This window comes from Talpa occidentalis, unplaced genomic scaffold (genome assembly GCF_014898055.3).
Source record: "Talpa occidentalis isolate TD23 unplaced genomic scaffold, MPIMG_talOcc4v2.1 talOcc4.16, whole genome shotgun sequence".
NCBI lineage: Eukaryota > Metazoa > Chordata > Mammalia > Eulipotyphla > Talpidae > Talpa > Talpa occidentalis.
Window position 1 is genome coordinate 47,677,961 of NW_023601653.1, and position 25,944 is coordinate 47,703,904.

Sequence of the window (25,944 nt, forward strand, 5' to 3'; positions counted from 1 at the left end):
CTCTGGTGTGTGTTTTCTGGTGACTTCTCTTTAGTTGTGCAGGCAGACTTCAGACACTTCAGACACTTCAGGACACTCATGTGTCCTCAGCCTTCTCCCTCTCTGTCCTCCACCCGTCTGCTCTGGGAAAGCTTCATGTGCCACCTCCACAGGCCGAGGCCACTACTGGTGATGTTGGCACCAGATGACGTGAAGGGTCCCTTTGTGGTTGCCAAAATGATGGAGTTTTGTGGAGTTGTGGGTCCTTGGGTTCACGCTGGGAAAGGTTTCACCAGAGCTCCTGTTTCAGTGGCACGCAGCGAGTTCCCCAGGCGAGTTTCTCCATGAGACAGAGATGTTAGTCATATTTAAAGAACAGGTTTATTAGGGAAAGGGACAGGTTTGCTGAGAGAGGCCTGCATGGTTGCAGGAGGGCGGCCTTGAGGAGAGTGGCCTCCGCTGAGGGAGGTCAGTGAAGAGAAGTCCCAGCATGGTGCAGGTCACGGACAGGCAGGAGGCTGCTGCCCTGCAGAGGGAGAGAGTTGGTGAAAAGAAGCACCTGCATAGTCACAGGTGGGCAGTGGGAGTGCCGCCCCAAGCCTGTGCAGAGACTGCACTGATATAGCCCTTTTCTCTTTGGGAGTGGTCACTCACCATGGAGTGGCCTGCTTGTTGCTGATGTTGGGCAACAGGCAAAACCAGGAAGGGACCAGAGATTCCAGGGTGGGCCCAATCTCCATATCTTTACCCTTCGGCCTGTGTTCCACTCCTTATAGCAGTTTGATCCTGCTTGGGTCTCATGCCTTGTGATAAGGCACTGGTCATGACCTCTACAGCTGGGTTAATGGTCATGTTATTCCCCTCGACCCTCACCTCCTTGTGTGAGTCAGGTTTTAGTCTTATGAGGCCTCCTTTCCAGTTTTTCTATTCTTGTCCTCCATCACTGGGAAGAAAGATCCTAGCTGCTACGTCAAACATAAGAGAGAAGAGGCCTCTCCACAAAGAGTTCTGGAGACCAAAGAGAGCTCAGCCCAGAGAAGGGAAGGCCGTGGATGGCCTCAGAACAGAGGCACCTCAAACCTCCAAAGGATCCTCTGAGCCAGGAAAGGGACGCTGCCCTCAGGCTCAGTGGAGCCTCTGATCAAGGGAGCATGTGTAGAAAACGCATCTCGGGGTGCCCACCATCAATCAGGGACTATCTAGCAAACACTCACCACTTGGAAGGCACGTGTCCAAAGTTCTTGGCAAGAACAAACTCCAGGTTCAGGGGAGGCACAGCCATCCCAGTTTACTCCTCTCTCCCTCTGCTGCTGTATCAGGAGCATCATCTCATTGAGTACTCCCCACACAACTGGGAGGAGGTAGAGTTACTATAATCCCTTTGTTGCACAGCTGGTAAGTAATAGTAAGCAGTAGTGCTAGAATCAGAACTCAAGCCTGACCTTAAGTATCCTGCTATACCAGCAGTCCCACTCGTAGGGAGAGGAGGCCTAGGAGGTACAGGACAGGCTGGAGGTGAGTGGGCAACTCATGTCTGCAAAGCAGTGTGTGCAGAGGAAAGACCAAATGGAGGAGACTGCTGCCCATGGGCGAATGCTCTGGGCTGGAACAGAGACTGGAAAGATAGGTCGAGAAAGGCCTCTGAGGGCCAGGCTGAAGAGTTGTCCTCTGTCCTGCAGGCAGTGGGGAGTTACAGGAGGCTTTTAGACAGTTAAAGATACAATGAAAGCACCAAGGACAGCTGGGTTGGTGCCAGAGGGTGGGGGGGGGGTGTTGCGGGGGCAGAGCTGTAATGGAGGGAGCTGCTGCTGTGTGCCCCTCTTCAGGCACAGAGCAAGCTTAAGCTCTGCCAACCCAGAGCAAGGCCGTCCTTTAGATCAAAGCTGCATCCATCAGACCGCACATCCATGGTGCTCGAAGCAAGAGTAGAGATGTTGTGTAGTTTCAGGATTTATTTGTCAGATCTGAGGACCACTTAGACTAGTGATTTAATAGTTTCCTTAAGTCAACTCTCTCTTTTGCTTTACTCCTTTTCTTGAACTGAAAACTCTGTATCATGGAATTAATATTCTACCCTTTCCTCTAATGCACACAAAACAAATACATTTAAAAGAGAACTTAAACTATTAAAATAAAAAACCTCATCCATGTTTTGCCGAAAGTCACCCCAGGGACTTGGGCACTTAGGAAATCCTGTCTTAGTGACACTCCCTTTGCCCTGCCCCCACCTTCTCCAGCTGAAATGATCTCATTAGAAGATTTCACATTTGGAAAAAAATCACCCAGCGCCAGGGCAGGTGGGGGTGTGGGGACTAGGCGTTGAGGGGCAGGCCCAGCAAGGCACACAGTGGGCTTGAGTGAGCAGCTGGGGGCAGCTGAGGAAACCTGGAAAGTGAATGAGGCCTTGTTGGGACCATGGCAGCCAAGCCGTGCAGAGCCCATGCTGCAGATGGAGTTTCCAATGACATTTATGGATGGTTTCTTAATAAACATCCGAGCTGTCTGTCTGGGCTAGAAAATGTGCTGTCCTGGGCGCCTGGAGATAGGTTGGGTGAGGGGCTGTTGTCTGTAGCGTTAGGCCTCTGTAATCCTTTCACCAAGTCCCCTCTTCCCTCACCCCTCCCCTGTGTTCTGCAGAAGAGTTTCCATTTGCTGAGCGTGAGTGGGGCACTGGACTAAGTTCTTCCTACTTTTTATCTTATTCAAAAAAGCAAAGCAAAGACAAAATTTAAAAAATACATTTATCTTAGTCACTCCTCACAATTACTTTACAAGGCAGGTGCCAGTCTTAGGCCACATTCGCGTGTCAGCAAACATGGTGGGTGCTCCACTGTTTAGGGTTGGGGTGTAAGGAATCTCAGCTACATCATTCTTCCATGCCCTGTCAGCAACTGCCTCCCCTTTTCTCCCCCAAGTCTCTTCTCAGAGCCAACCTCAGAAACTTCTACCACTACCTCAAGGCCTCCGCCCCAGGTCGCTGTGTTGACGGCCACCACTCAGGAAAGAGCTGGCTTCTCAGGGCTGGTTGACCCAATGCTGAAGACCCTTTCAGCCATTGAGAACCTCTGTTTTTCTGTTTTTTATTTTATATTTTTTACATCATTTTCCATTTTTGTACAATGTATGCATTTTCTTTTTTTTAAAAAAAAGATTTATTTATTTATGCATACAAGAACTGGAGACAGGTCAGAGGTGTGGGGGGTGAGAGGATTCACCAGAGACACAGTGGGGAACAGAACAGGCAGATTGACTGAGATACACTGTTGAGGGGAGCAATGGGCGCATCAGGAGAGGTCTGCTGAGCCATGTGGGTAGCTCCCTGGCCAGGGATGGAACTTGTGCTGCAGTGACTGCTTCATAGGTTGAGTCTTAACCCCTTGCGCCACCAGGGAAGTCCCTACATTTTCTTCTCGGTTATATTACCTGTGAAATTCCCAGTACCCATTCATCTGTGATCTATCACCATAGTCCCTTGTGCTCTTCCCACCACTGTTTTGATCCTACTCCCTTCTCCCCCAACTGCAGAATGCCTCTGGTTTATAGTTCCTTGTTGATTTTGATTTTTACTTTATTTTAACTAGTCTTTTCCTGGTCCCTTCTTTAGGTTTTCTAAATTCCTGCTATGAGTGAGATCATCTGGTATTTTTCTTTTCTTTCTGGCTTATTTCGCTGAGCATGATCCCTTCTAGCTCCACCCATGTTGCTGCAAATGGCATCAGTTTATCTTTTTTGATTGCTGAATAATATTCCATTGTGTATATGTACCACATCTTCTTGATCCAGTCATCTATTTTTGGGCATTTGGGTTGTTTCCATAGCTTAACTATTGTAAATAGTGCTGCTATAAACATAGGGGTGCAGGTGTCCTTTTGCATTAATGTTTTTGTATCCTTTGGTAGATCCCTAGGAGTGGAATTGCTGGATCATATGGGAGCTCCATTTTTAGCAGATTGAGGAACTTCCACACAGCTTTCCATTGAGAGTCTTTGGATGATTGACTCTGGCTTCAGATAAACAGGGCAATTAAACCTCAGCGATGAGGAGATGGTCTTTCTGAATTTGGTGCATCAAAGCCAAGTAGCTGGAAGTGTGAGCAGCACACCAGCAGGCTTCCCAAGCAATGCACTGTGTTTGACTTATCACAGGGATGTAGGAATTGATACCTTTTTTAAAAACTGGATGCTCCATTGCCTTATTGGGTCTATCCAAAGATAAAATGCTATGAAAAGGAAACAACTAAAGAAGAAATGTTCTCAGGTACCCAAGACAGAAGTGTTACAAGCACTTTCTTCAGGGTTGAAATTCCACTTCAGGTCTCAGCACCTAAAGTCATTTCTCTTCCTTATTTATGTTTCCTGTGGAAAGTCTGAAGAAAAATTCATGGAGCATCTTTTGAGTTTGCACTTGGAAGGGAGAAAATATGCTCCTTCTCTTCTGGGCAAACATTGCAAACATTGGTGCTTTCACAATTCAAAGACTAATGGCAACCTTGCATTGTTGTACCCCCAGCTTGTAGCCAAGGTCAGAGCATATTGACCAGTGTGTTTCACTAGCTCCACTGGAGCCAGCAATGTGACTTCAAGCCTATATTTCTTAGTCTGAGTCTTTTGAATGATCCAGTTGACCTGTATATATATAATTTTCAAAAACTGCCAATGCAGAAGAAGTCAGCTGGTAGCAATAACCCATGAGCTGGAGATATGCTGAGGCTTTGTGTGGAAAAACAGTCCATTGTGCTTATTCCCCACATCAACCAGCACAGGTATGTGAGCACCAAACACTGCTCCATGACCTCTCTTATTATAGTTGCACAGAGATTATAAGCTCCCTGAAGGCACATCATAGACCAGGGGTGTTCTCCTTCTTCTAACATGGAGACCAGGGCCAGTCCACCTGGGGCCTTGACTCATTGGCTGCCAAGTCCACACTTCATGCTCTGACCTGGCACCTGGTTTACAGAGTCGCCGGGCAGCTACAGTTGGGCATCCCAGTTTGTTCTATTCTAACACCATCAAGAAAGATAAAAGATAGATAAAACATTAGCTAAAGAATCTCACCAGTTGATGAGCCCAAGCACTGGCCACTGCCAAGACCTGGCCAGACGCAGACCTGAGAATTAGCCCAGTTCTTCCCTTTACCTCATCTGTGAAGACTGCTCAGAGGAAAGAAATGTGGATCTAGGCCCTCGAAGGCTCCACCAAGGACAAAAGAGTGCTTGTTACAAGCACTTTCTTCAGGGTTGAAATTCCACTTCAGGTCTCAGCACCTAAAGTCATTTCTCTTCCTTATTTATGTTTCCTGTGGAAAGTCTGAAGAAAAATTCATGGAGCATCTTTTGAGTTTGCACTTGGAAGGGAGAAAATATGCTCCTTCTCTTCTGGGCAAACATTGCAAACATTGGTGCTTTCACAATTCAAAGACTAGTTGGTTTTCAAAGCCTCCTACTTGGTGGCCCACAGTGCTGGTGGAGGGATGCAGCCACCTGGGCTTGGAGGTTTGCTTTGGGAGCAGAGCTAGGAATTTGTGAATTTCGACTCCAAGCACATCCAAATGAGGCAGCCGCAGCCCCACAGCCCCCTTCTAAGAGAAGCTCCTTGGGCAACTAGGGCTCCATCTGCCTCGTGGGGGCCAGGGTGCCAAAGGCCTCCACCACCAACCCTTGCCCCCAGGAAGCCTGTGGTGGGAGTGCAGGAAGCTTAGAGGAAGCAAATGAACAAAGGTGGCCTCAAGGACTCTGATCCCTCTCTCTGGGTGATGCAGAGGACAGGGAGTTTGCACCCACAAATTTTCCAAACTTTCAACAGTAATCAGGGAATTCACTGGACAGAAGTTGTTCATGTAAAGCTAGAACTGTGATGTGACAGAAACTCACTGTGGGCAGTCTAGGTCTTGCGCGTCGTCTGCCCTGAGAGTCTCCCCCTCCCTCCCTCCCTTTTTCCCTCTCTCCCTTCCATTTCTATCCTGAGAAAAGAATGTAATAAACTTCTGAGCACTCGTCACTAGCTTTAATGATAATTAGCTCAAGACCACTCTTATTTCACCTCTACCCACACCCACTCACTTACTCCCTATCCTCCAACTGCACTATTTTGAAGCCAATTCCAAATAACAGATCATTTTATCCATAGATATTGATTTTTTTGGTATCAGATTCTGATGAACACTTAGGTCCCTCTTCCCCAACCCTTTCTAAAAATATCCCCCCCAGGCCTAGGAATACATTTTTGCCAGTCACTGCAGGGGTTCAAGGAAGATCTGAGCTCAGCCACCCTCCTGAAATTTAAAACCTCTGGTGTATAGGATCATCTCCATCTCTAAAGGAAAAATTTCCTTATGATAACTTGGAGCTATTATCTGATTCTGGTAAGGAGACTTACTTTCTTGTTTTATTTGTAATGGCTGTTTATTGAGTGTTTGGAGGCCTTGCTGGGGTTTTGTGGGGAAAGGAGAAAGAAGCCACAGGCAGGCCAGGTCCCTCCAGGAGCTTATATTCCAGTGGGGAGAGCAAGGGACAGAGCCTGCAGGCTGTGGGAGCAGGGACTCCAGGGTTGGGTCGGAAGGAAGGAAGGACTTCATCCACATGTCTCCTGGGGGCTTGTTTATTGGCCTGAATTAGTCAGGTTTCTCAGTGGTTAATGTGTTTGTTCAGGGTCTGTTGTGTCTTTAAGATAAGGACCAGCTCAATTTACACTCCAAGGTCAAATACTGGGTCTGGAGGCTGAGAGCCTGTGAAGGAAGTGACAGGGTGATCAAAGCCTCCCAGGGTTCTGGAACTGGAAGCCCATCAGCAGAGCACACAGAGAGGGGCTTCCTCTGGGCAAAAGAAACTGATTTTTAAATGAAGACACAGACTTCTTTGTTCTTTCTGTTTTTCTTCTGAGGGGAGGTTTGGGAGCAGAGCCATTTTAGATGTGTGGGTCTTTGGAGAGCACACAGATGCTGTCTGACCCAATAACCCACTCTTGTTCTCCCCACCTCGCCATCTCACACCGGTTTCTGCAAACCCAGTGACCTCAAGTCAAGTCCAAGTGGCACCTCAAGAAGAAGAGAAGAAGAAGAGTTCTGGTGTGTGAGTGAGACAGCCAAGAGGGCACACACAGACAAGGAACGAAGAAGAAGACAAGCAAACTCTGGGATTCTAACACAGTAAAGGTGAAGCAGGGTAGACTTTTCAGTAAATGTCCTGAAACAACTGGTGAGGCATTTGGCGTGTGTGGAAAATAAAGTTAGATTCAAGCCTCAGAACTTAATATTAAAATTCTCTGTGAATCTAAAGTTTAAATATAAAAATTAAACATAAAAGTACTCAAAGAAACCATGAGATTTTGTTTTAAATCTATGAAAGCGACCAAAAAAAGTCAAAAGGTTTTGCAGCAAAATGTCAAAACACAAAGATTTAAGAGCTGGTTTTATCACAGACAAGTTCTAAGGTGCTGTACAAAGAGTGCATCCAGACCAAATAAAATAGAAAAATAGGACAGAAAAGTGGGCAATGAATATGGACAGAGTACCTAAAACAAACACAACTCAGCCTTACTAAATCAGAGGTGTATAAATCAAAATCCCATCATGGTGAGATTTCTCCTTCACAAACCATGACAGTAGTGGTTGGGAAAGGTTTGGTCAAACAGACATCCTCAAACATTGATGGTGAGAATGGCACTTGAAATGTGTCAGATATTAGCATTATATGTTAAATTTTTCAATGCACATCAATTTTTAATGGACACAGTGGCCAGAAAATATTCTGACCACTAAATACGTGCACATGCAAAATGACACACACACAGATGTTACTGCTACAGAGCGCATCTCAGGGTGAGGGGAGGAGCATCACAGCGGCGAATGGGCACCATTTCCCCCCCTTCCACTTACATGCAGCAGCCCTGGATTTCAAGGCTCCTGAGTGGGGAGGCAACTAGGAAAGAGTGAGGAGGATATATATTAGAGGTGGAGCGAAAGAGGGGAGGAGACTCTTGGAAGATACTTGATAGGCACAAGGAGGAGAGACACGGAGAAGGGACACGTGGGTGAGAAACTTGTGAGAGGCCGCTCCTGGGACTTCAGTCTTTTTGCAGGAACAATGGCAGCCGTTATCTTGGCCTCATAGTGGATTATATGGCACATTTTGAATTATACTTCTCTCCTTTTTTCCCAACTCTTTGGGACCTGCCTAACCCTGTTCTTGTGGTTCCCTACCACAAGGTGTCTAAGATTTGTAGCAAGCTTTGGGTCTCAGCTGCCCGACTTTGGACCGAGCTTGTTTGGGCATTTGCCCGTGAGAGGTTGGGTGATTTTCAAAATTTGCTATCATTTGAAATCCTTCTCCTCCCCTCCCCTCCCCCTTCCTTCCCCTCCCCTCCCCTTCCCCCCATGCCAGCTTCCTCTCACTCTCTCTTTCACCAAGTAAAGATCTTTCACACTAAGAGTATGCTTTTTTTTGCCTTTCTGCACACAGATGACCAAGCCTCACATGTACCCCTTAGATCATGTACCCCTTAACAGTTTGGGGGTCCATGGGTACCCTTTAGTCATATGCCGACAATTACAACATTATTTAAATAAAAGACTAGAAATAACCCCAATGTCCACCAAAGGGAGACTGCTTCAATAAATTATGGTATCTCCATGCAATGGAATACTAATCAGCCATTAAATTAGGGGGATGTTTTTAATGGGTTGATATGGAATCTCCAAAACATAAAAGGAAGCCCCAAAATGAAGGCAGGTATGTGGAATTTTTCCCCTTTTCTTAAGAGATAGGAGGGATGATCTTTACCATTTGTAATGGTGGGGTGGGGAGATTTTATACCCATTTGTTTGGATATGCTTGGAATGTCTCTGGACCTGAGAGTTAGTAGATTTGGTTCCTTCTGGGAAAAGAAGTAGGTGGCAGGGAGGTAACTTCATTTTGAAATTTTGAGTCGTGTGCAATCATGAATGAATGACTTATAAAAATAACATTAGAATAATGATTTCTTGCTTAAAAAACAAGATAAAAGGAGGGGGGAATGACATGATAAAGGCAGAGAGCACAACCAAACGTTCGTTCCTTTCTTTGCAGCTGACTTGGTTGGTGGTAAGAGCAGAGCCTCCTGTGCTCTTCTCTCTTCCTCTGAACCCACACCTACAGGACTCTGTAGGGAACTAGTTGTCTGTAAAGCTCACCACTAAACCACGATTTTCATAAACGTGGGTTTCTAAGCCTTTCCTTTGAGTGGGGAAAGGTTGATCCCAGAGGTGGTGCCTGAATCACAGCGGGGCTGGGCACATGCACTTCCCCAGGGAAGCTGCACCATGGCTCTGACATGGAGAGCCCTGGCTGAAAGAGAAGGGCTCCATCCCAGCCCAAATGGTGGAGAAAGTGAGGAGAGAATGAGAGCTTGAAATAGAGGCTAGGAGAACTGAATGTCCGTCTAGCAGCAACTGCTGCAGCAGGGAGCACACTGTTGAATACACACCCTGTGAGGAAAGTGGAGGCAAATCTCTAGGCTCAGCTGTTGAATATCGTCCATTCTTTGTGCTAGTGGTGATCACGCTGAGACTTAACCCGAGGCCACCAGGGAGGCCCCTTCTGCCCATTCGTGCATCTAAAACTACTCCATGCCATGAGTGTCCTGTGTGGTGATGCTTAATTAGAGACACAAAACTCTTCTGATGAACATCAGCCTGTTACGGAAGGGCTGGGAGGGTCTTCCTTGCTTACCAAGCAGTGCAGGTGAGAGAGGGTGGGACTGGGGAACTGGCTCACGTTTCAGCATGTGCTCCTACATCTCTTATCTCACTTGTGCTATTTTGATACTATCATCATCAGCAATCCTTGTTTCAAGGAATAGTCTCACAGTAGCTTGCATTTTCATATATTGCTTCTCTGGCTAGAGGACACCATGTAAGGACATTATTTTCCCCCAAGTTGAGTTCCTGGACTGCTGGAGCACTCCACGTGTTTAGAAAAACAGGATCTTGCACTTGAAGCCCACATCTTTCTGGAAGATGTAAGTTCTCCTTTCCTCCCTGGTCAAAATTTGTGTTACGTTGAGAGACTCTGAACCCTTCATACCTGAGCACAGTTCTTCTTCCCTTCCCTGCAAACTTTACAGGACCCTCGACAGCTCAGTAAATCAAGATTATTTCAAGGCAATATTTTAAAAATAAAAATTAATGTAAAAAATCGATGATGAACAAAATATCAATTTTAAATAAAGATGGTGGAGAGCATTACTTATTTTTCCTTTAGCTTTAGGCTCCAATCTGCTCACAGCCCTGCTCCTCAGGCCTCGTTTCCACAGCTCCAAGTCAGAAAGGTTGGAGCATTTGGCCTCCAAGAAGCCTGCTGGGTCCTGCTGCTTTATGGCTTAGTAATGAGGTGCCTTTGAAGAATTAGGGAGCATCTAGCAAAATACTGATTTACACCCCAGACAGCAGTGCTGGTAGCTGACAGGGAGTCGTCATTAAGACAACGGACAGCAGAGGCATTGAGACAATTGCAGGGGATGGAAATCTGACTGGCTTTCTACCTCTGGTTCCACAGGGTACAACTCGACCTATGCCACGGTGGAGGGGAGAGGACCCTCCCCTGCCTCTTTTCTGATTCTCCACAGGAAATGTGTTCATATTGTAACAGAAACATATCCATAAGAGGGAAGGTATCTGGCTCCCTGCGCCGCCTAAGGAGGGGCGGAGTTGAGCAGCCAGGTGAAGCTCCAGAACACGGAAGGTAGGTGGGCTCAATGAAGACATGAGAGGAGACACATGGAGGGAGACAAGAAGGGCTTGACTCCTGTTCAGCTTTGGGGGCTTGGGGGAAGTGGGGGAAAGACAAGTAGAGTCACTCGAAAAAGACCTGTGGGTGAGAGACACGTGGGGAGTCTGACAATGGCTGCTGTGATCTTGATTTGTACTTTGATTTTGCTCCTTTCACCCCAGGCTTCCCTGGCCCCTTCTGCCCCTTCCCTATAGTTCCCCACCAGAAGGTGTCTTAGACTTGTGGCAAGCATTTGGGTCTCAGCAGCCCTGCCTTAGGCCAACCCTGTTTGGCTAGGAATTTACCCATGAGGAGGTGGGTAACTTTGTGTGTTTTATTGGGAAACTATTACCTTTCTTTTCTTTCTCTGAACCCTAATCCTGCTAAAGTTCTCTTATACTAAGTATGATTCATCTCTGTGCACACAGAGTGTGCAGTTTTGGGGGTCGTGGAGTGCCCCTCAGTTGCCTGCTAACAATGTCCAGTCAGCACAGGGAGAGTCTCATTCAGATGCAGCCTATGGCCCAGGGCCGGCTGACCAGCAAGTTTTTCTAAGGCTATCTGCAGATTCTTGGGGATCTGGAGGTGGAGATAGAGGTGGAGGTGAGGGTGACAGGGGGACTTGAGGAGGGGGAGAGGTGAGGGTGAAGGTATGTCAGAGGGGCAGGGGCAGAGGTGAGAGTGTAGTTGGAGGCACTTGTTCACTCCATGCTTGCCCCAAGACGGGCAAAACATCGTGACTTGCTCTTTTATAACCCTCCTGAGGGTGCCCTTGTCGTGATCAACTCTCCTAAGGTTGGCATGGAATGTGTGAAAAGAGCTAAGGATACAAAGTTTAGGAAATTTATGAACATGTCAAGACACATGGAGGACTGTATTGCTGGGGACCCCACAGCCAAAGAGAATGGTTTGTATCTCTGTTCCCCATCTCTGTCTCTTCCTCCGTGGGGCTCTAGAAATGGGCGCTCCACCCAGGGCAGCAGCTCTGCCCCTTGGGATAGCCTTGCGGCTTGTGCAACCCATTTTTCTCAGAGCTTGACTTCAGATGTGCTTTTCCTGAACCCTCACTAGTTTGGCGATGAAGACTCATCTCCACAAATGTCGTCCGTCACTAGAAAGTGGCTGGGGCTTGTCAGGTCCTGTTCCAATCAACAGGATGAGAGAATCTGGCTCTTCAGGAAAACCCACCTTTTCTTGTTGACCCCAGTGACCCCTAATGTTTGCTAGCTATGGGAGGGGCAGCTGAAAGCAGGCGGTATTAGAAAAACCAGCCACCTCCACCCTAGTCAGGAAGAATAGCTCCCTTCATTGGGCTGTGCCGGGTGGCAGGGTTATCCAGGTCCCAGTGAGGAAGTGAATCAGCCCTTCTCAGCCTCAGTCACCAGGCTGATTCAATCCCCTTTGGTGGTGTGGCATTTGGACATGTTTTGTCAAAATCTAATGAACATCTCACTTAGGTGTTGGAAACAAACAGAAGCCCGAGCCAGTTCTTACACTTGCTGAGCATGAATAACTCTCTTTGGCTTCCCAAACGACCAGGCCCAGTAAGTGAGTTTAGAGTCTAAGAAACGAGTGTCTGGCCCTCACACAGACCCGCAGGCGGGTGCCCTGGGTTGGCTACATGGCTGGCAGCAGCCATTCTCAGCCTTGGACACTGGAATCACCTGGAGGAGCTTGAAAAAGGGTTCTCCCCTTCCCTGAGAAATTCTGATTTAACTTGTCTAGGGTGCATGTATGGCACTAGGAGTTTTAACAGCCCCCCTGCCCCCTGCCACGCAAGTGATTCTAATATACAGTCAAGGGTGGGAAGAACTGCCTTATACTAGTGCTTCTCAAACTTAATCTGCAAAACAAATACCCTTGGGATCTGGTTAAAATGAAGATTCTGACTCAGTAGGTGTGGGTCGGCCTGATGTTGTGCATTTATGACAAGCTCCCAGATGCTGTGATGCTGCTGGTCCGCAGACCACACTGAGAACCAGGATGTGCAGCACTGCCCAATATGGGAGCTGCTCGTCACACAGCACTGTTTAACTCAAATGTAAAATGAAATAAACTTAAAAATTCAGTTCTTCAATTGTATTAGCTATATTTCAAGTGATCTACTGCTCCATGTGGCTACTGGCTGCCATATTGGACAGTGCAAACATCAAAGATGTCTATTATCATAGAACATTTTATTAGGCAGCTCTGTCTTAGAGTGTCTCTTTGTCTTTGAAGTCCTATTTGAGTGGCCATCTCTTGACATGTAGGTGGGAGCTTCTCAGTGGTAGGAACTACAGAACATTGCTTTTGTGTGCCTCACAGGGCACCAGGCACTGGACCAATAGTGGGTACTCAGTGTTTGCTCAGGCTCTAGTCTACAGATCACTGCTACATTACAAGGCTGGTTACTGATGTCTGCTCAGGCATCAATTAGCATTCTAGTGTATCAAGGACAACTCAGTGGGAATGTCCGTTTGACAGAGATTAATGATGAGGATGCACTGGGAATGCCTAAGCCCGAATTGCCCTTGACTCAGGCAAGGCTCCTCTGTCAAAGCACCTGTCATCATTAGTGAGCCTTCAGGTTTTGCTGGGATGCCCAGGTGCAACTGACTGTGACTCTGCATCTTCAAAGTCCAGTTCAAAAGTGACAAATCTAGACATGTTCTCTGTCTCAAGGCAATTTTTGTGAGCAGTGTAGAAAGATAAGTGCCTGGACACAGCTTACTTCCTATTCCTGGGTAATTACTCTGCCTCTCCTTGGACAACTGGCCTGGACAGTGGAGACTGGTGGAGCTGAGAGAGGCGTGCTGAGTTCCAGAGGCAGAGTCCATTAGACTTAGCCACAATGAGTGGAAAAGTTAAATCTTCAGTCAACTGATGTCCAGAGTAGAGCAAGCAGACCAAGAGCTCATGGCAAGGTTAGGTGTAAAGTTTAGAATTCCTGACTCCAAGACCAGTCTTCTTTCCAATGCCCCATGCCCAAGAAATTTGCAAAGATGTATAACCCACTCAAGAAAAGCAAAGAGGATATTATATAAGTTTGTATCTCTAGTTTTAACTTCAAAATTGTTGAATTTTCAGTTCCAATTGATGGATTACTGATAGTAAAACTAAATTTTGCTGGGATTAGGGCAACATGGTAGTAGAAAAGAAACTGGAGCTAGTGTCTCTATCACAAAAAAAAATGCAGCTACCTCATTTTATAGGTGAAATATTTTAAACCCATAGAGTAAAACAATTGAATCAAGATCACATGGCAAGTTAGATGCAAAGTTAGTTATGAAGTTTAGAATTCCTGACTCCAAGGCTAGTCTTCTTTCCAATGCTCCATGCCCAAGAAATTTGCAAGAATGTATAAGCCAGGGCCTCCCCTGTGGCGCAGCGGTTGAGCGCTGGGTTGCGAAGCTGCCCACGGCCTCTGCGGCGCCGGTTCGATCCCCGGCTGCTCCCCGCCACTGGAGGAGGGTCCCACTGCTCCCCTCAGCAGTGTACTTCGGCCCTTCTGCCTGCTCTGTTCCCCGCTCTGGCTCTCGTGAATTCTCTCACCCTCCCGCGCTTCTGACTGTACCCAGTGCATGTATAAACAAACAAACAAATAAATAAATAAATAAATAAAACATGCCTCTATAAAAAAAAAAAGAATGTATAAGCTATTCAAGAGAAGCAAAGAGGACATTAGGTAAGTTTGTATCTAAATACACAAAATTGATCTTCTTTAAATGTAATGAAATTGCTATTTTCCTGTCTTCTCACTGCCAGCCACCTCCTACTGCTGGATCTACCTTGCATAACTTCTGGAAAAATTCAGCCACCCCCAGTACCCACCCCCCACCCCGCCCCACCACATACACAGCTTAGCAATCAAGCAATATCTTTAGTGAGTAAAGAAAGGTGAAGCTAAGAGAATCAGAATAGCAAATGTTACCAGACTACTAAAGGAGAGAAAGGTAGCTTTTTCTGTGAGTCTACAGACACACCACCTGACACACTGGCAAGCCATGCAGTCCAAGGCACCATAGTGGTAATGATTACCACACAGTGGTAAAGCCTGCTCTTAACAAACGTATGAGCTTATATAAGGCAGCATTTCTTGAAATCTCCTTACCTCTCCCCTACCCAGCACTGATCATGTTACTCACCAGTTCTCAGGCTAGAAAAACTCTTTGAGAGTTACTGTCATTTGGTTTTATCTCACCACTGGATAACAGTTAATCTCTGACCTTTAGTTCAATATCAAATGTAAACAAAGTGGAAAGGCAAGACATTAGTATTAGGGGAAACTAATATTTCCTAGGTGTAATCTTACTAAGAGTCGTCATGTCAACTAAATTCACAAGTAGAATGGTAGGTATTTACCACTCTTAGAGAAGGGAAAATTGACGTGATAATTGCTTTTAGGCTGTGTTTGCCAAGTCAGCACTCCTCAGGCCAGGTGCTCCTGGGCACCCTGGCTGCAATTGCAACCCCCTGCCACCAGGTGGATGCACTGTCTCATTTGTTGACAGACTTACCTGGCACAGGTAGTTTTCTGTGTTTATGTCTATGTCTATTTCTATATCTTTCCCTGACAAACTCAAACCTTTATTGATATAGTTAGGTATAAAAACACAGACACTCAGATAAATAATTTATAAAAGTTACACAATTCTGAGTAAGACTTAAAGTGACAGAAATGGCTAGATATGATCATATATCTTCTTTTTCACTCATTTGAATTAGATCCTCTGCAGTTTCTCATCAAATTGCATCAAAAAGTGTAGTGGGTAGTTTCTCCCTGAATCTTGGTCTTTCTAAAGTTATATCAAACTTGTATTTTTGTTTAAGTTTATAGCTGTTGAGAAGTTTGATAGCTATCCTAGGCTTCCTCACTTTCATAATAACCTTCAAACTCCTGTTTTCTTAGGGAAAAGTTGTTCCCAAGTATTTGGTCTACTTATCTTCAGGGCCAAGTTTCCTTTTTCAGATAATATCAGCTGTTTGTTAATCCAGAGTTTGTGCTACTAAATTGATTTTATTTTTTATTTTTATTTTATTAATTTATTTATTTATGCATACAGGAACTGGGGTATAGGCCAGAGGTGCAGGATGGTGGTGAGATGATTCACCAGAGACAGAGTGGGGAGCAGAAAAGGAAGACTGCTGAAATACATAGTGCTGAGGGGAGCAGTGGGTGAGTCAGGAGAGGTCTGCTGTGCCATGTGGGTCACCTCCCAGGCTGGGGATCGAACTTGTGCTGCAGTGGTTATGGATAGCTTCATAGTGCTGATGCTTAACCCTTTGTGCCACCAGGGAGGCCCCTATTAAATTGATTTTAAAATGATTAAAACACTATCAGTCTTATACTTCAAATTTCAGAATATTCATCAGATTAGATCCTATCAGTTCTGGTCCAAACTCATGGAAACATAATTGGTAATACAAAAATTTAGCAGGACTGAACTCAGTAAAAAACAGACATTTGATGTTTCTTGTGGCTTGATAGGTAGGAGTGGCAGGATAATAAATAGGGTAGAGACCAAGAAAATGAAGGGTAATGGGCACAGACATGGAACCTTCTCTCTATAGCACTCTGCTGAGACTTCACATCAGTTACACCATTTATTCCTCACAGTGAGTCTAGATTGCTGTACCCCTCTTCTGTGGGTAAGGTTCAGAGAAGCTGAATAGTCCAGGAGGACAGGCCAAGGAAGTAAAGTTGCCATCCCTAACCTGAGCAAGTTAAAGGCAACCATTGTGCCCTCTAATATTTACCCAGGAAAACAGCATAGATAAGGTATGCTTCATTTTAGGATGAAACTAGACACTGCCTCTCAACTGGCTGGATTAGAAGGAAACTGGGATACAAGTGGGACTCCTGCTCTCATTATCTGAGAAACGAGCTTGTGTACAACCTGTTGAACATTCCAGGGCAGGATCCTCATGAGGTTAGCAGTAATGCTATTGTGGGGACCTCTGCCAGAGGACAGAAGTTACAATTGGGAATGGGATGGGGGTGGAAGAAAGCAGATCTCTATAGATCCTAAAGGTCAGTAACAACATGGAGCAGATGTGACCAAGCTGCTTTCACTGCCCAAGATTGTGTCAGTTCAATTCTCAGTTCAAGGCCAGAACAGAGTGCTTCAAGGCAGGTGTTGCTTAGTGCTGTGGCAAGCTGCAATTCATGTTATTACAATGCATTTGCCTCAATTGTATGATTTTCTATGTGATTAACTGTTTGAGGTGGTAATCTCCTCAAGGGCAGGATCTATGATCTTCCTTTGTCTCCTTCACACCACCAAAAAAAACTGGAGCATAGTTGGAGCTTAGCATAGGCAGAACTGCAGGAACATTGGCTGAGGCATGGGGGCAGGGAGGGAGGAAGGAAGACAAAATGAGAGGAGACCATCAACAAGGACACCAAGGTTTTGAGTCTGGGAGGGAGGGGTATCAGGGCGGTGGGTGGACAGCAGCCGAGGAGCTGGCCTGCCATGTGGTGGTGGTGTGGTGCTCTGGCTACCCTGAGGGTGCCTTGGGCAGAGCCAACAAGGTGCCTCACTGGGTTTGTGGTGTGGAGAAAGGTGGCATGCACTGTCCTCTGCTCCCTCTGAGGTTGTTTTTGGCTCAGGAAACTACTAGAAGCTGACCACACATTCCCTTGAGCTTTCCAGAGACTTCCTAAAGGTCGGGCCCACCCCATCCAGTGGGGCAGAAGAAAAATTTGGTTTCTAGGCACCTGGCTTTCTCTCAGGTGAAACATTCCCTATTAGGCCCAGAAGCACCCCATCTAGCTCTTTGCTTTCCATGATACTTCCAGAAAGAGGCCGTGGGTCAGGAGTCTGGAAAGGCAAGTTTGTGGGCTGCTGTTACAAAACAGGTGACCCCAGGGAGACCTCAGCATTCCCTCTGCCCCCAGCTCCACCTTGATACTCTCTCTCCAGTGTATTTGGGATGAGGGCTCTAGACTGGGCCTGTCTCTTCCTAGCACTGATCCCACATACCATTCAAGAGAAGGAACAGAGGAAAAGTGATTCCTTGACTATTTCTGAGAGTTCACAAACTCACAGCCCCAGCTGCCGGGTTTCAGAGTCACATATCTGTCACCTCTACAACCCTCTTTCTGTCCTGTTCCCTCAACCCACTTCTCTTTGCCACTCTTTACCCCAGGCTACCTTGTCATGACTGCATTGAGTACATGCTTAATCCCAGCCTTCAGTAATGCAGACCAGGGCCACAAAGAAGTATCTAGTGACCAGTATTTAGACCAGCACTTCTGTCCTTAATGGGAATGTGAGTTTACTAGAGGCTTTGCCTGGACCACCACATGACATGGAAACTTCAGCCGTGGCCTCTGCTGGGAGCAGTTGGACACCTTGTCATTGAGGCATTTATCTTCTTTCACCCCAAAACTACCAAAAGCTAATGAGAAATATATGTTCCTCAAATCCAGAAAGCTATGCATTTTTAGAAAAAGCAAGATTTTGTTTTTTAAAAAGTGAGGTAGGAGAATAATTTCTAAAAAGAAATCTTTAAAAAAAAACAAACTGAAAACATCATCCTCCTTCTCTTTCTCCCTCACCCCTACTAGAGGTCTCTTTAGAATGAGACAAGCAGAAGAGAGAAAAATGAAAAGCAAGAAAGATCTGAGGAAGACTCGATGAAAACTAGTAGCATTCATGGAATCTTCTATGTCTGGCCTCGATTTTATCCCAAAGGCAACATCTTATTTCTACGGGTCCCCAAGGCTGACTCCACACTGTCCTTGAGGCCCTGCCATGCCTTCTGGTTCATCTGGCTTCTTTGCAAATGCCCTTCACAATACCCCTGCATATCAAAACCAGACCCATCCTTGGAGACACTTCTCCTAGGAAACCTTCCCCAACTTACTCCATGGCTTCCAGAAAGCTATTCTTTCCTTCTGTTTGTTGTGGTTTTAGGGCAGAGAGGGGGGTAGCTCTCTTGTGGCATTTTTCAGTCATTGTTTCCTTGTTTCCACTACAGATTCAAAGATAGTCTCTCAACCTCCTCTTTCTCCATTGAAGTGGGTGTTCAGTACAAGTACTGCAGTGAGTCTGTATGGCACTGGGACAGCATGGAGGAGACTGGGTGGGATTCTTAATGCTGTTTGCATTTGTGAACACAGAGTAACACATTTATGTGCCTATGGAATGGAATGTACACGCTAAGTCTGGACCTTATGCTGGACAGTCCTGGTCCTGTTACTCTGCCCCAAAAATGCCAAAGGAAAACATAAACACATCTTGAAAGGACGTCTGAGCAGAACCCGGCAAACAGAAGCCGAATGTACTAAGCGAGCTGGACCAGCTCTCTGTCCGCCAAGGCCGCCGGCGTGAAATGTGGCTGCAGGCTGAGGGGGTCAGCATTCACCACCTGCCATATTTGGGCTGAGCTTGCCTCGGAGGAATGTGAATTCTTCCTCAATTTATCACTATTTTAAAATGGGATCTACGTAGAGGGACAGAAAGAGATCTTTTCACAGTCTACCTACAAAGATCTTTCCCAATAAGGCTGTGTCTACTGAAGTCTAAATTTAACATCCTCATAAAGAAATAGTGAGCAAGTTATTTTGTCTACACGACACAGAAATGACTGATTTAATCTGTTTGACCAAGTCAGTCTGATCTACCCAAATCACTCTCTACTGCTGTTGGCCAACTGCTTCCCTCAGCATGTGAAGGACTGACGAGGTCCACCTCCATCCTCAGCCACCAAGGTCCTTCTCCCAAGTGGGGAAAAACAGCAATGCCTTGTTTCATTTCCACTATTTTGGAAATTGTGTGCTTCCTCACCCACCAAATGTTCTAGGATATGAGACTTTTCCCATTAGTGAATGAACATTCATTTTCATATTTCCCTGTCACCTTGGGGAATCCTTATTAAACTTAAGTGAAAAATTTATTGACATTCAAGTTCATCATTAGGAACCACAGGGACAGCAACAGGTGCCATGAATCATGAATCAGGGGATTCCCTGGAAGCACTGAGGACCACCAGGCCTCTTGTCCCCAGGCTGCCTTGTTTTTTTTTTTTTTTTATTCATTGTGCAAATTTCATATTTCCTCTCCCTTTACGCCTTCCTGATGTTCTGATTGTGTTTCCCAACAACTGCTCTTCTCTCTTACCTCTATTTTCCTGCAGCTTACTAGAAGCCAGATGACAGTACCTGCAACTACAACATCTAAGTTAGCTTAGAATTAATACACAGAGTAAGAGTGACTCAACTGCACAAAATGTATAAGTTTCAGTAGATAACATAAATTCTACCTACTTTGAAATCTGAGTGGTGCTTCTTTCAAAGCTCATGGGTTTATTTCTTCTTCTTTTCCATTTCTTGGCTATGTTCTGGATTGTTGGGTAAAGGAATCTCCAGATTCCAGAGACTCTCTTCTTTTTTGCCATATGAAGTTTCTTTCTTTTTTTTTTTTTAAAGATTTATTCATTTATTCACACAAGAGCTGGGGTACAGGCCAGAGATGCGTGGGGTGAGAGGATCCACCAGAGACAGAGTGGGGAACAGAACAGGCAGACGACTGAAATACACTGCTGAGGGGAGCAGCAGACGAGAAAGGAGAGGTCTGCTGTGGGTAGCTCCCTGGCCAGCCGGGGATCGAACAAGTGCTGCAGTGGCTACGGATTGCTTCATAGTGCGGTGCTTAACCCCTTGTGCCACCAGGGAGGCCATGCCATATACAGTTTCTATTTTCAGTCTGAGTCACAAATGAGAGGTTTTAAGATTGTAGTTATTTGGATTTATGGATGGGTAAAATATTAATATCAATGTTCGGTTGACTTAAAATTTTATTTTGCTTTTTGAAAAAAATTTCATTTATTTTTTGCATAGAAGAACTAGGATGTAGGCCAGACATGACTCACCAGAGACAAAGTGGTGAGCAGAACAGGCAGACTGACTGAAATACACTGCTGAGGGGAGCGGCAGGTGAGATAGGTGAGGTCTGCTGCTCCATGTAGGTTACCACCCTGGCTGGAGATCGAACTCAGGCCTAGTGGTGATAGTGCTGAGGCTTAACCCCTAAGCTGCCAGGGAGGCCCTTTATTTTGTCAGCTCTCATCTCTGATGGAAAAAAATCCTCCCCACCCCCTACCCTGGGGAGCAGAGCAGTAAACTTTGTATTCGAAGATGAACCGTGGTTACTGGGAAGACTTTGGATGTGCAGGTAGTTTGATGACAGACTTGGACCAGAGTCAGGATGAGACCAAGAGCAACTCTGCCATAGAAGCATGTTTACTTTGCTTCCCACTGGACTGGATCACTTTGAAATAGGCTTCAGATTTTTTCTTTTTCTATTTCAGTGTTCTCACCAAAGTCATTTTTAGGTTGAATTTTTATGGCCAGTTGTTTTTGAAGTAAACTGTCTAGGTAATTAGTTTCACAGTTGTCCATAGATTGCTTGTATCATAAAATAAATCATATTTTGATTGTGAATGCATCTCAATCATCCTATGTGCTAAAATCATGCCAGGCCCTGTTCTTGTCCCCAAGGAGTTTTTGGGCTCACTGGGAAGAGAAGAACAATGAATCCAAGGGAGGAGGGAGAAAAAAAGCCACACCAAAAAGCATGTAGCATAGACTATAATTGTGGATACCAGCTATAAATATCAGAGATTCAGAAAGCCAGAGACATCACATTCTAGAAATACCCAGGAAGGCTTCTCATGAGCTTTAACCTAGGGGGTCTTGAGAAATGGGTGGGATTTAGTCATTCTATCTACCAGATAGAAAAGGGCACTAAAGGGCACAGGACACTATGGGGATGAGAGGAACGTTCTCGTGGCAAAGGCAGGAACCAGGAGGAGGCTCAGAGCTTAGGACAACCTTGAACAAGAGGATGGAAAACTAGCAGGATGGCCCGTGCCAGTAGAGGTCAAGAAGCTGGAAGCAGTGGTTTAATCCTCTGCCCACCTCCATCCAGAGTGGACAAAACCTGGAGGTGCCTCATTTTTTTTTTTAAAGATTTATTTATTTATGAATACAAAAACTCGGGTACAGGCCAGAGGTGCGGGGGTGAGAGGATTCACCAGAGACACAGTGGGGAGCAGAACAGGCAGATCTACTGAAATACACTGCTGAGGGGAGCAGCGGGTGAGTCAGGAGAGGTCTGCTGTGCCATGTGGGTCACCTCCCTGGCAGGGGATCGAAATGCTTTATAGTGCTGAAGCCTAATCCCTTCCAATACCAGGGAGGCTCCTGGTGGTACCTCTTTAAACACTGAAAGTTCCCCTGCTCTCTGGTCAGCACACTTGCAACAGAGTTACTTTGGAGTGCCTGGAGGCTGCACAAGCCTCAGCTCTGAGAATCTTCAAAGTATGACTTGTGGAGGAAAGAGTGGAAGCCCAGACTCTCTTTGGAAGCCCAAAGCCAGGGTGGTAGAAGTAGCTTCTTCCAAATGCTCTCAGCTTTGAGGGGGAAAGCACTGTAAAAAACCCCTCTGCGGGAGGGGAGTTCTGCTTAAATCAAACCCAAAGTTCTGTTTCATGAAAGTCTGCATTTTGCCTAAAGTTCTTTGGAGGACCTTACTTACAGTCATCAGAGACAGAAAACAATCTTCTCAAGAAAGAGTTCTGAGGACTTTTCCTCCCTGGTATCAAAGGAGATGCCCTAGAGAAACCAGAATTTGGGCCCAGGTGCCAGAGGGGTGCTCACCAGGGAAAGTGTGGTGGGATGCAGAGGGCCAGGGGCCCAACTAGGAAATCCTGGCATCTCACTGGCTACAGTACTCTGGCCAGCTGGAGTGGCTTCCAGCTGCTGGCCAGAGCTGCTCAACCCGGACATGGCAGCGCCCACGAGGCACCCCCTCCCTCCCAGACCCGAGCCAGGAAGACCAGACACCGTGTCTGAGTCTGGAGGGAGACAGTACCCCACCTAGGCAGCGAGCACCGTTAATCTCCACCCTCTCTGTGCTCTGTGGTTCCTGCACCTCCGCCCCCCACCCCAGGTTCTGCCCCTGCCCCAACACCTTCACACAGGTTCCTATCTGTGCAGCACCACCCTGCTCCTTGTCGTGGCTTTAGGCTCAGGTCAAGGACTGTCTGGGCTCCAGAGGACCCTCTTTCACCGCCTAGCTGAGTGGGGGAGGGTTGGGAGGCTGTCATTCCGAACTTCCAGGTGGGAACTCAGGCGCCAGGTACTCTGGGAAGGGACTAGATGATGGGTCTAGCGGCAAACCAGGTCCTGCTTGCCAGTCTCCAAGATTTGGGGACTCCAGGTACCTTAGTGGACTGCCCTTTAGTCCCCCACCGGCACGCACACAAGGTCCCAAGGCAGGGACCCTTCTCCCAACGCTTTGCTTTTCCTTTCTCAAGCTTTCCCTCTTCCCTCTCAAGTCTTTTCCGTCCACGGTCTAGGGCTCGCGCCCTGCGCCTAGGCAAACACCCCCGCCTCTCCAGCCCCGGCAAAACTCCGGAGGGAGGGGCCATAGGCCCCCCCTTCCCGCCTGTGGTCGGAGGGGGCAGCGCCGCATCCCCGGGTGGGGGAGGCCAGGGGCCGTCTCTGCGCCCCGCCCGATCAGACCACTTGGCACTCTAGGAGGGGGGGCGGGACGCCCGGCTAGCCGAGAGGGGGGTTCGGCCCAGGCAGGTGCGGGCTCCAGCGGAGCCCGGGCGAGCTCCGGGGGCGGGGTCTCAGGTTACAGCCCGGCTGGGGGCCAGCGGCGGCCGGCGGTTTGGGAGAGTTCGCCAGCCTCGAGAGGGGCCGGGCGCATATAACGGGCGCCGCGGTCGGGAGAAGACGCAGAGAGTTGCTGGGTTGCCGGGTCTCCTGCCTGCTCCTCTTGCTGCAAGAGCCTCCTGCATGAGGACGCGGTAGAGACCCGAACCCACGCAGTGCTCCTGCCGCCTCGCTGCGCTCCGCCGCCCGGCTCTGCCCGGCCCCGCGGTGAGCCATGATCCGCCTCGGGGCTCCCCAGACGCTGGTGCTGCTGACGTTGCTGGTCGCTGCTGTCCTCCGGTGTCAGGGCCAGGATGTCCGTAAGTAGCCCGCCGCCCCTAACTACCGCCCGCCTCGCCCTGCCTCCGCGCCCCCCTCCCGGCCTTCTCCCCCTCTGGAGCAGGCGGGCCGGGGTTCGAGCGGCTCCCCGGGTGATAGCACGCCGAGACTTGGGCGCAGGAGGTGCGGGAGCGCACCTAGTCGAGTTCTGCAAGTCAAGTGTTCTGCTCGAGAGTCTTCTGGCCCGGTCAGTGTTGGAGGCATTTGCGACCCCTCACTTGTCGCAGAAATATTTACCACGCAAAGGGTCGTGCAGGAATGGTTTGCATGCAGATTTAGGAGTGCTCTTCCCACTAGGTTGGGGACTTAGGCGCGCACACACCCAACTCGCTGGCCGGAGCACTCGGCGTTCAGCAAGGCAGGTCGTGGCGCATAGATCCTAGAAGGAGGAAAGAGAAGGCGAGAGGAGAGAGCAAACGCCTGGGTCTTGACCTCGCGGGGGTATCATCTGGGGAGGGTTGGTGGCGGGGATGGGGGGGCGGTGGAAAGGAGTTTGAGGGGGAGGGAGGTGAAAGGGGAATAACACAAAAGAGATGCTACGAAATGGTGGGCTAAAATCCGAGGTCACAAAGAAAGGCTTCGGAAAGGTACCGAGGCTTCAGCGTCCCTGGTGGGTTCCCTCACCCTCCGAGCCAGATGCAACCTTGCGCTTTCGCAGCTCGGCACTCCCCCTGCCTCCAAAGCGCACAAAAACGTCCCTTGGAGAGGCCATCTAAGAGGCGATAACATTCCAGCCAGACCATGCTTTTTTCAAACGCCCTGGAAAATAGCGCCCTCTCCCTGGCGTCCTACCCCCTAAACCTCCTGGCTATTACAATGACATACTCTTCTAAATTTCTGAAACTCAGTCGGTGGCGGGGCTGCGTGTGTGTGTGTGTGTGTGTGTGTGTCTGTGTGTGTGTGTGCGCGCGCGCGCGCGGAGCGGCGTGGGGTGCGGAGGGCCGCACGGTTGATGGCTATAACTATTGCAACCAAGTATCGAGATGACAGTTTCACAGTCTGGTCCAAAGGCGGTTCGGACCGCACCTTTCCATCGTCTCCTTTGGTACAGTCCTACTGTCTGGGATTATATTCAGGGCAAACGAAGCCTGGAAAGTGTATTAGGTAGAGAGGATTTTTTTCCACGAGTTTGGGCACGTTTCCGATGGCTGGGATTCCAGCCCTGTCTTTGTATGGTACAGATTGTAAATCAATCGCAGGGGAAACTGTGGTGGTGATGGTGTGGGGAAAAAGGGAGGGAGCGGGAATCGAAGTTCCTCTGCCAAGGGGGCTCTGTGCGCTCTCGTCTGCCACCCGGCTATCTCCAGAGACAGCTTGGCAGACTGGGCTCCGAGAGGACTTTGCGTTCTTGAGAGCGGCTGACTCTGGCCGGGCCAGGGGTGAGGGCCCGGAGCGCCGGGCCGGAGAGTCTGGCTGGGTTGCGGGACGGTGAGCTAAGCTGGCGGTCCGCTCCCGGACACTTGGAAAACGGTGTGTTTGTGTGTGTGTTGGCTCAAACCGACTTTTATATTTGTCCCAAATTTGTATGGACACACCCACAAAGCTGTTCTCTTGATAGGCATCTGCCTTAGTGAGCAATGGAATTAGGTGTCTAAAATCATTCCCCAATTCTCCATCTGGTATTAGAAAAGCTCGCTTAAGTGGCAGAGCGCTTTTGCCTTCTTAGCTTTCCTGGGAGGGAGTGAATTCCACAATTTTTTGGGCTCAAACCTCCCAGTCGCTCCTCCTTTGCCCAGCGGGACGCCTCCGAGCCGCTGACTTTGCGCCCCGGAGCGTCCTAGCTCGGTAACCCCCTCCCCCGGGTCAGCAGACCCGAAGACGTGACATGGGGAAAGAGGCCGCCTGCGTGGACCTCAGGAATGTCAGAAACCTGGAGCTCGGGCACGCCTCTCCTCCCCATCTTTCCAAGAGTTTGAAAAACGTTTTGGCGGCGCCGTCTTTGACCCACATCTGCATTTCACAGCCCTTGCTTCCGTAGGTGCCCCCGGCTCCGGGGAGAGACCTGAATCCTCCTTTGTGAGGCTTGTTTGCGTTGGGAGATTGGCAGCGATGGTTTCCAGATGGGGCTGAAAAGCTGCCCGTATTTATTTAAACTGTTTCCTTGCGGAGACCCGTGAATCGTGCTCTGTGTGCGCATGAGAAAAGCCCCATTCATGAGCGGCGAGGTCCGGTGGGTCCCCCGACTCCCCGACCCCTCTCCCACAATGCCCCCCCTGTGCCAGTCCGCCTCCAG

At 47.9% G+C, this 25,944-nt stretch overlaps 2 protein-coding genes across 2 annotated transcripts in view; both read left to right on the plus strand.

Moving 5' to 3' along the window:
* The window catches only part of SENP1 (SUMO specific peptidase 1), a 66,716-nt gene extending 59,431 nt beyond the window's left edge, over positions 1–7,285 (plus strand). Inside the window, exon 18 of the mRNA XM_054696321.1 lies at positions 6,988–7,285. Within this exon, the coding sequence (XP_054552296.1) occupies positions 6,988–6,990 (3 nt within the window). The 3' untranslated portion in view covers positions 6,991–7,285. The remainder of the gene's footprint in view (positions 1–6,987) is intronic.
* Positions 7,286–23,377: 16,092 nt separating this feature from the next.
* The window catches only part of COL2A1 (collagen type II alpha 1 chain), a 30,944-nt gene continuing 28,377 nt past the window's right edge, over positions 23,378–25,944 (plus strand). Inside the window, exon 1 of the mRNA XM_037514156.1 lies at positions 23,378–23,692. Coding sequence (XP_037370053.1) covers positions 23,608–23,692 — 85 coding nt within the window. The 5' untranslated portion in view covers positions 23,378–23,607. The remainder of the gene's footprint in view (positions 23,693–25,944) is intronic.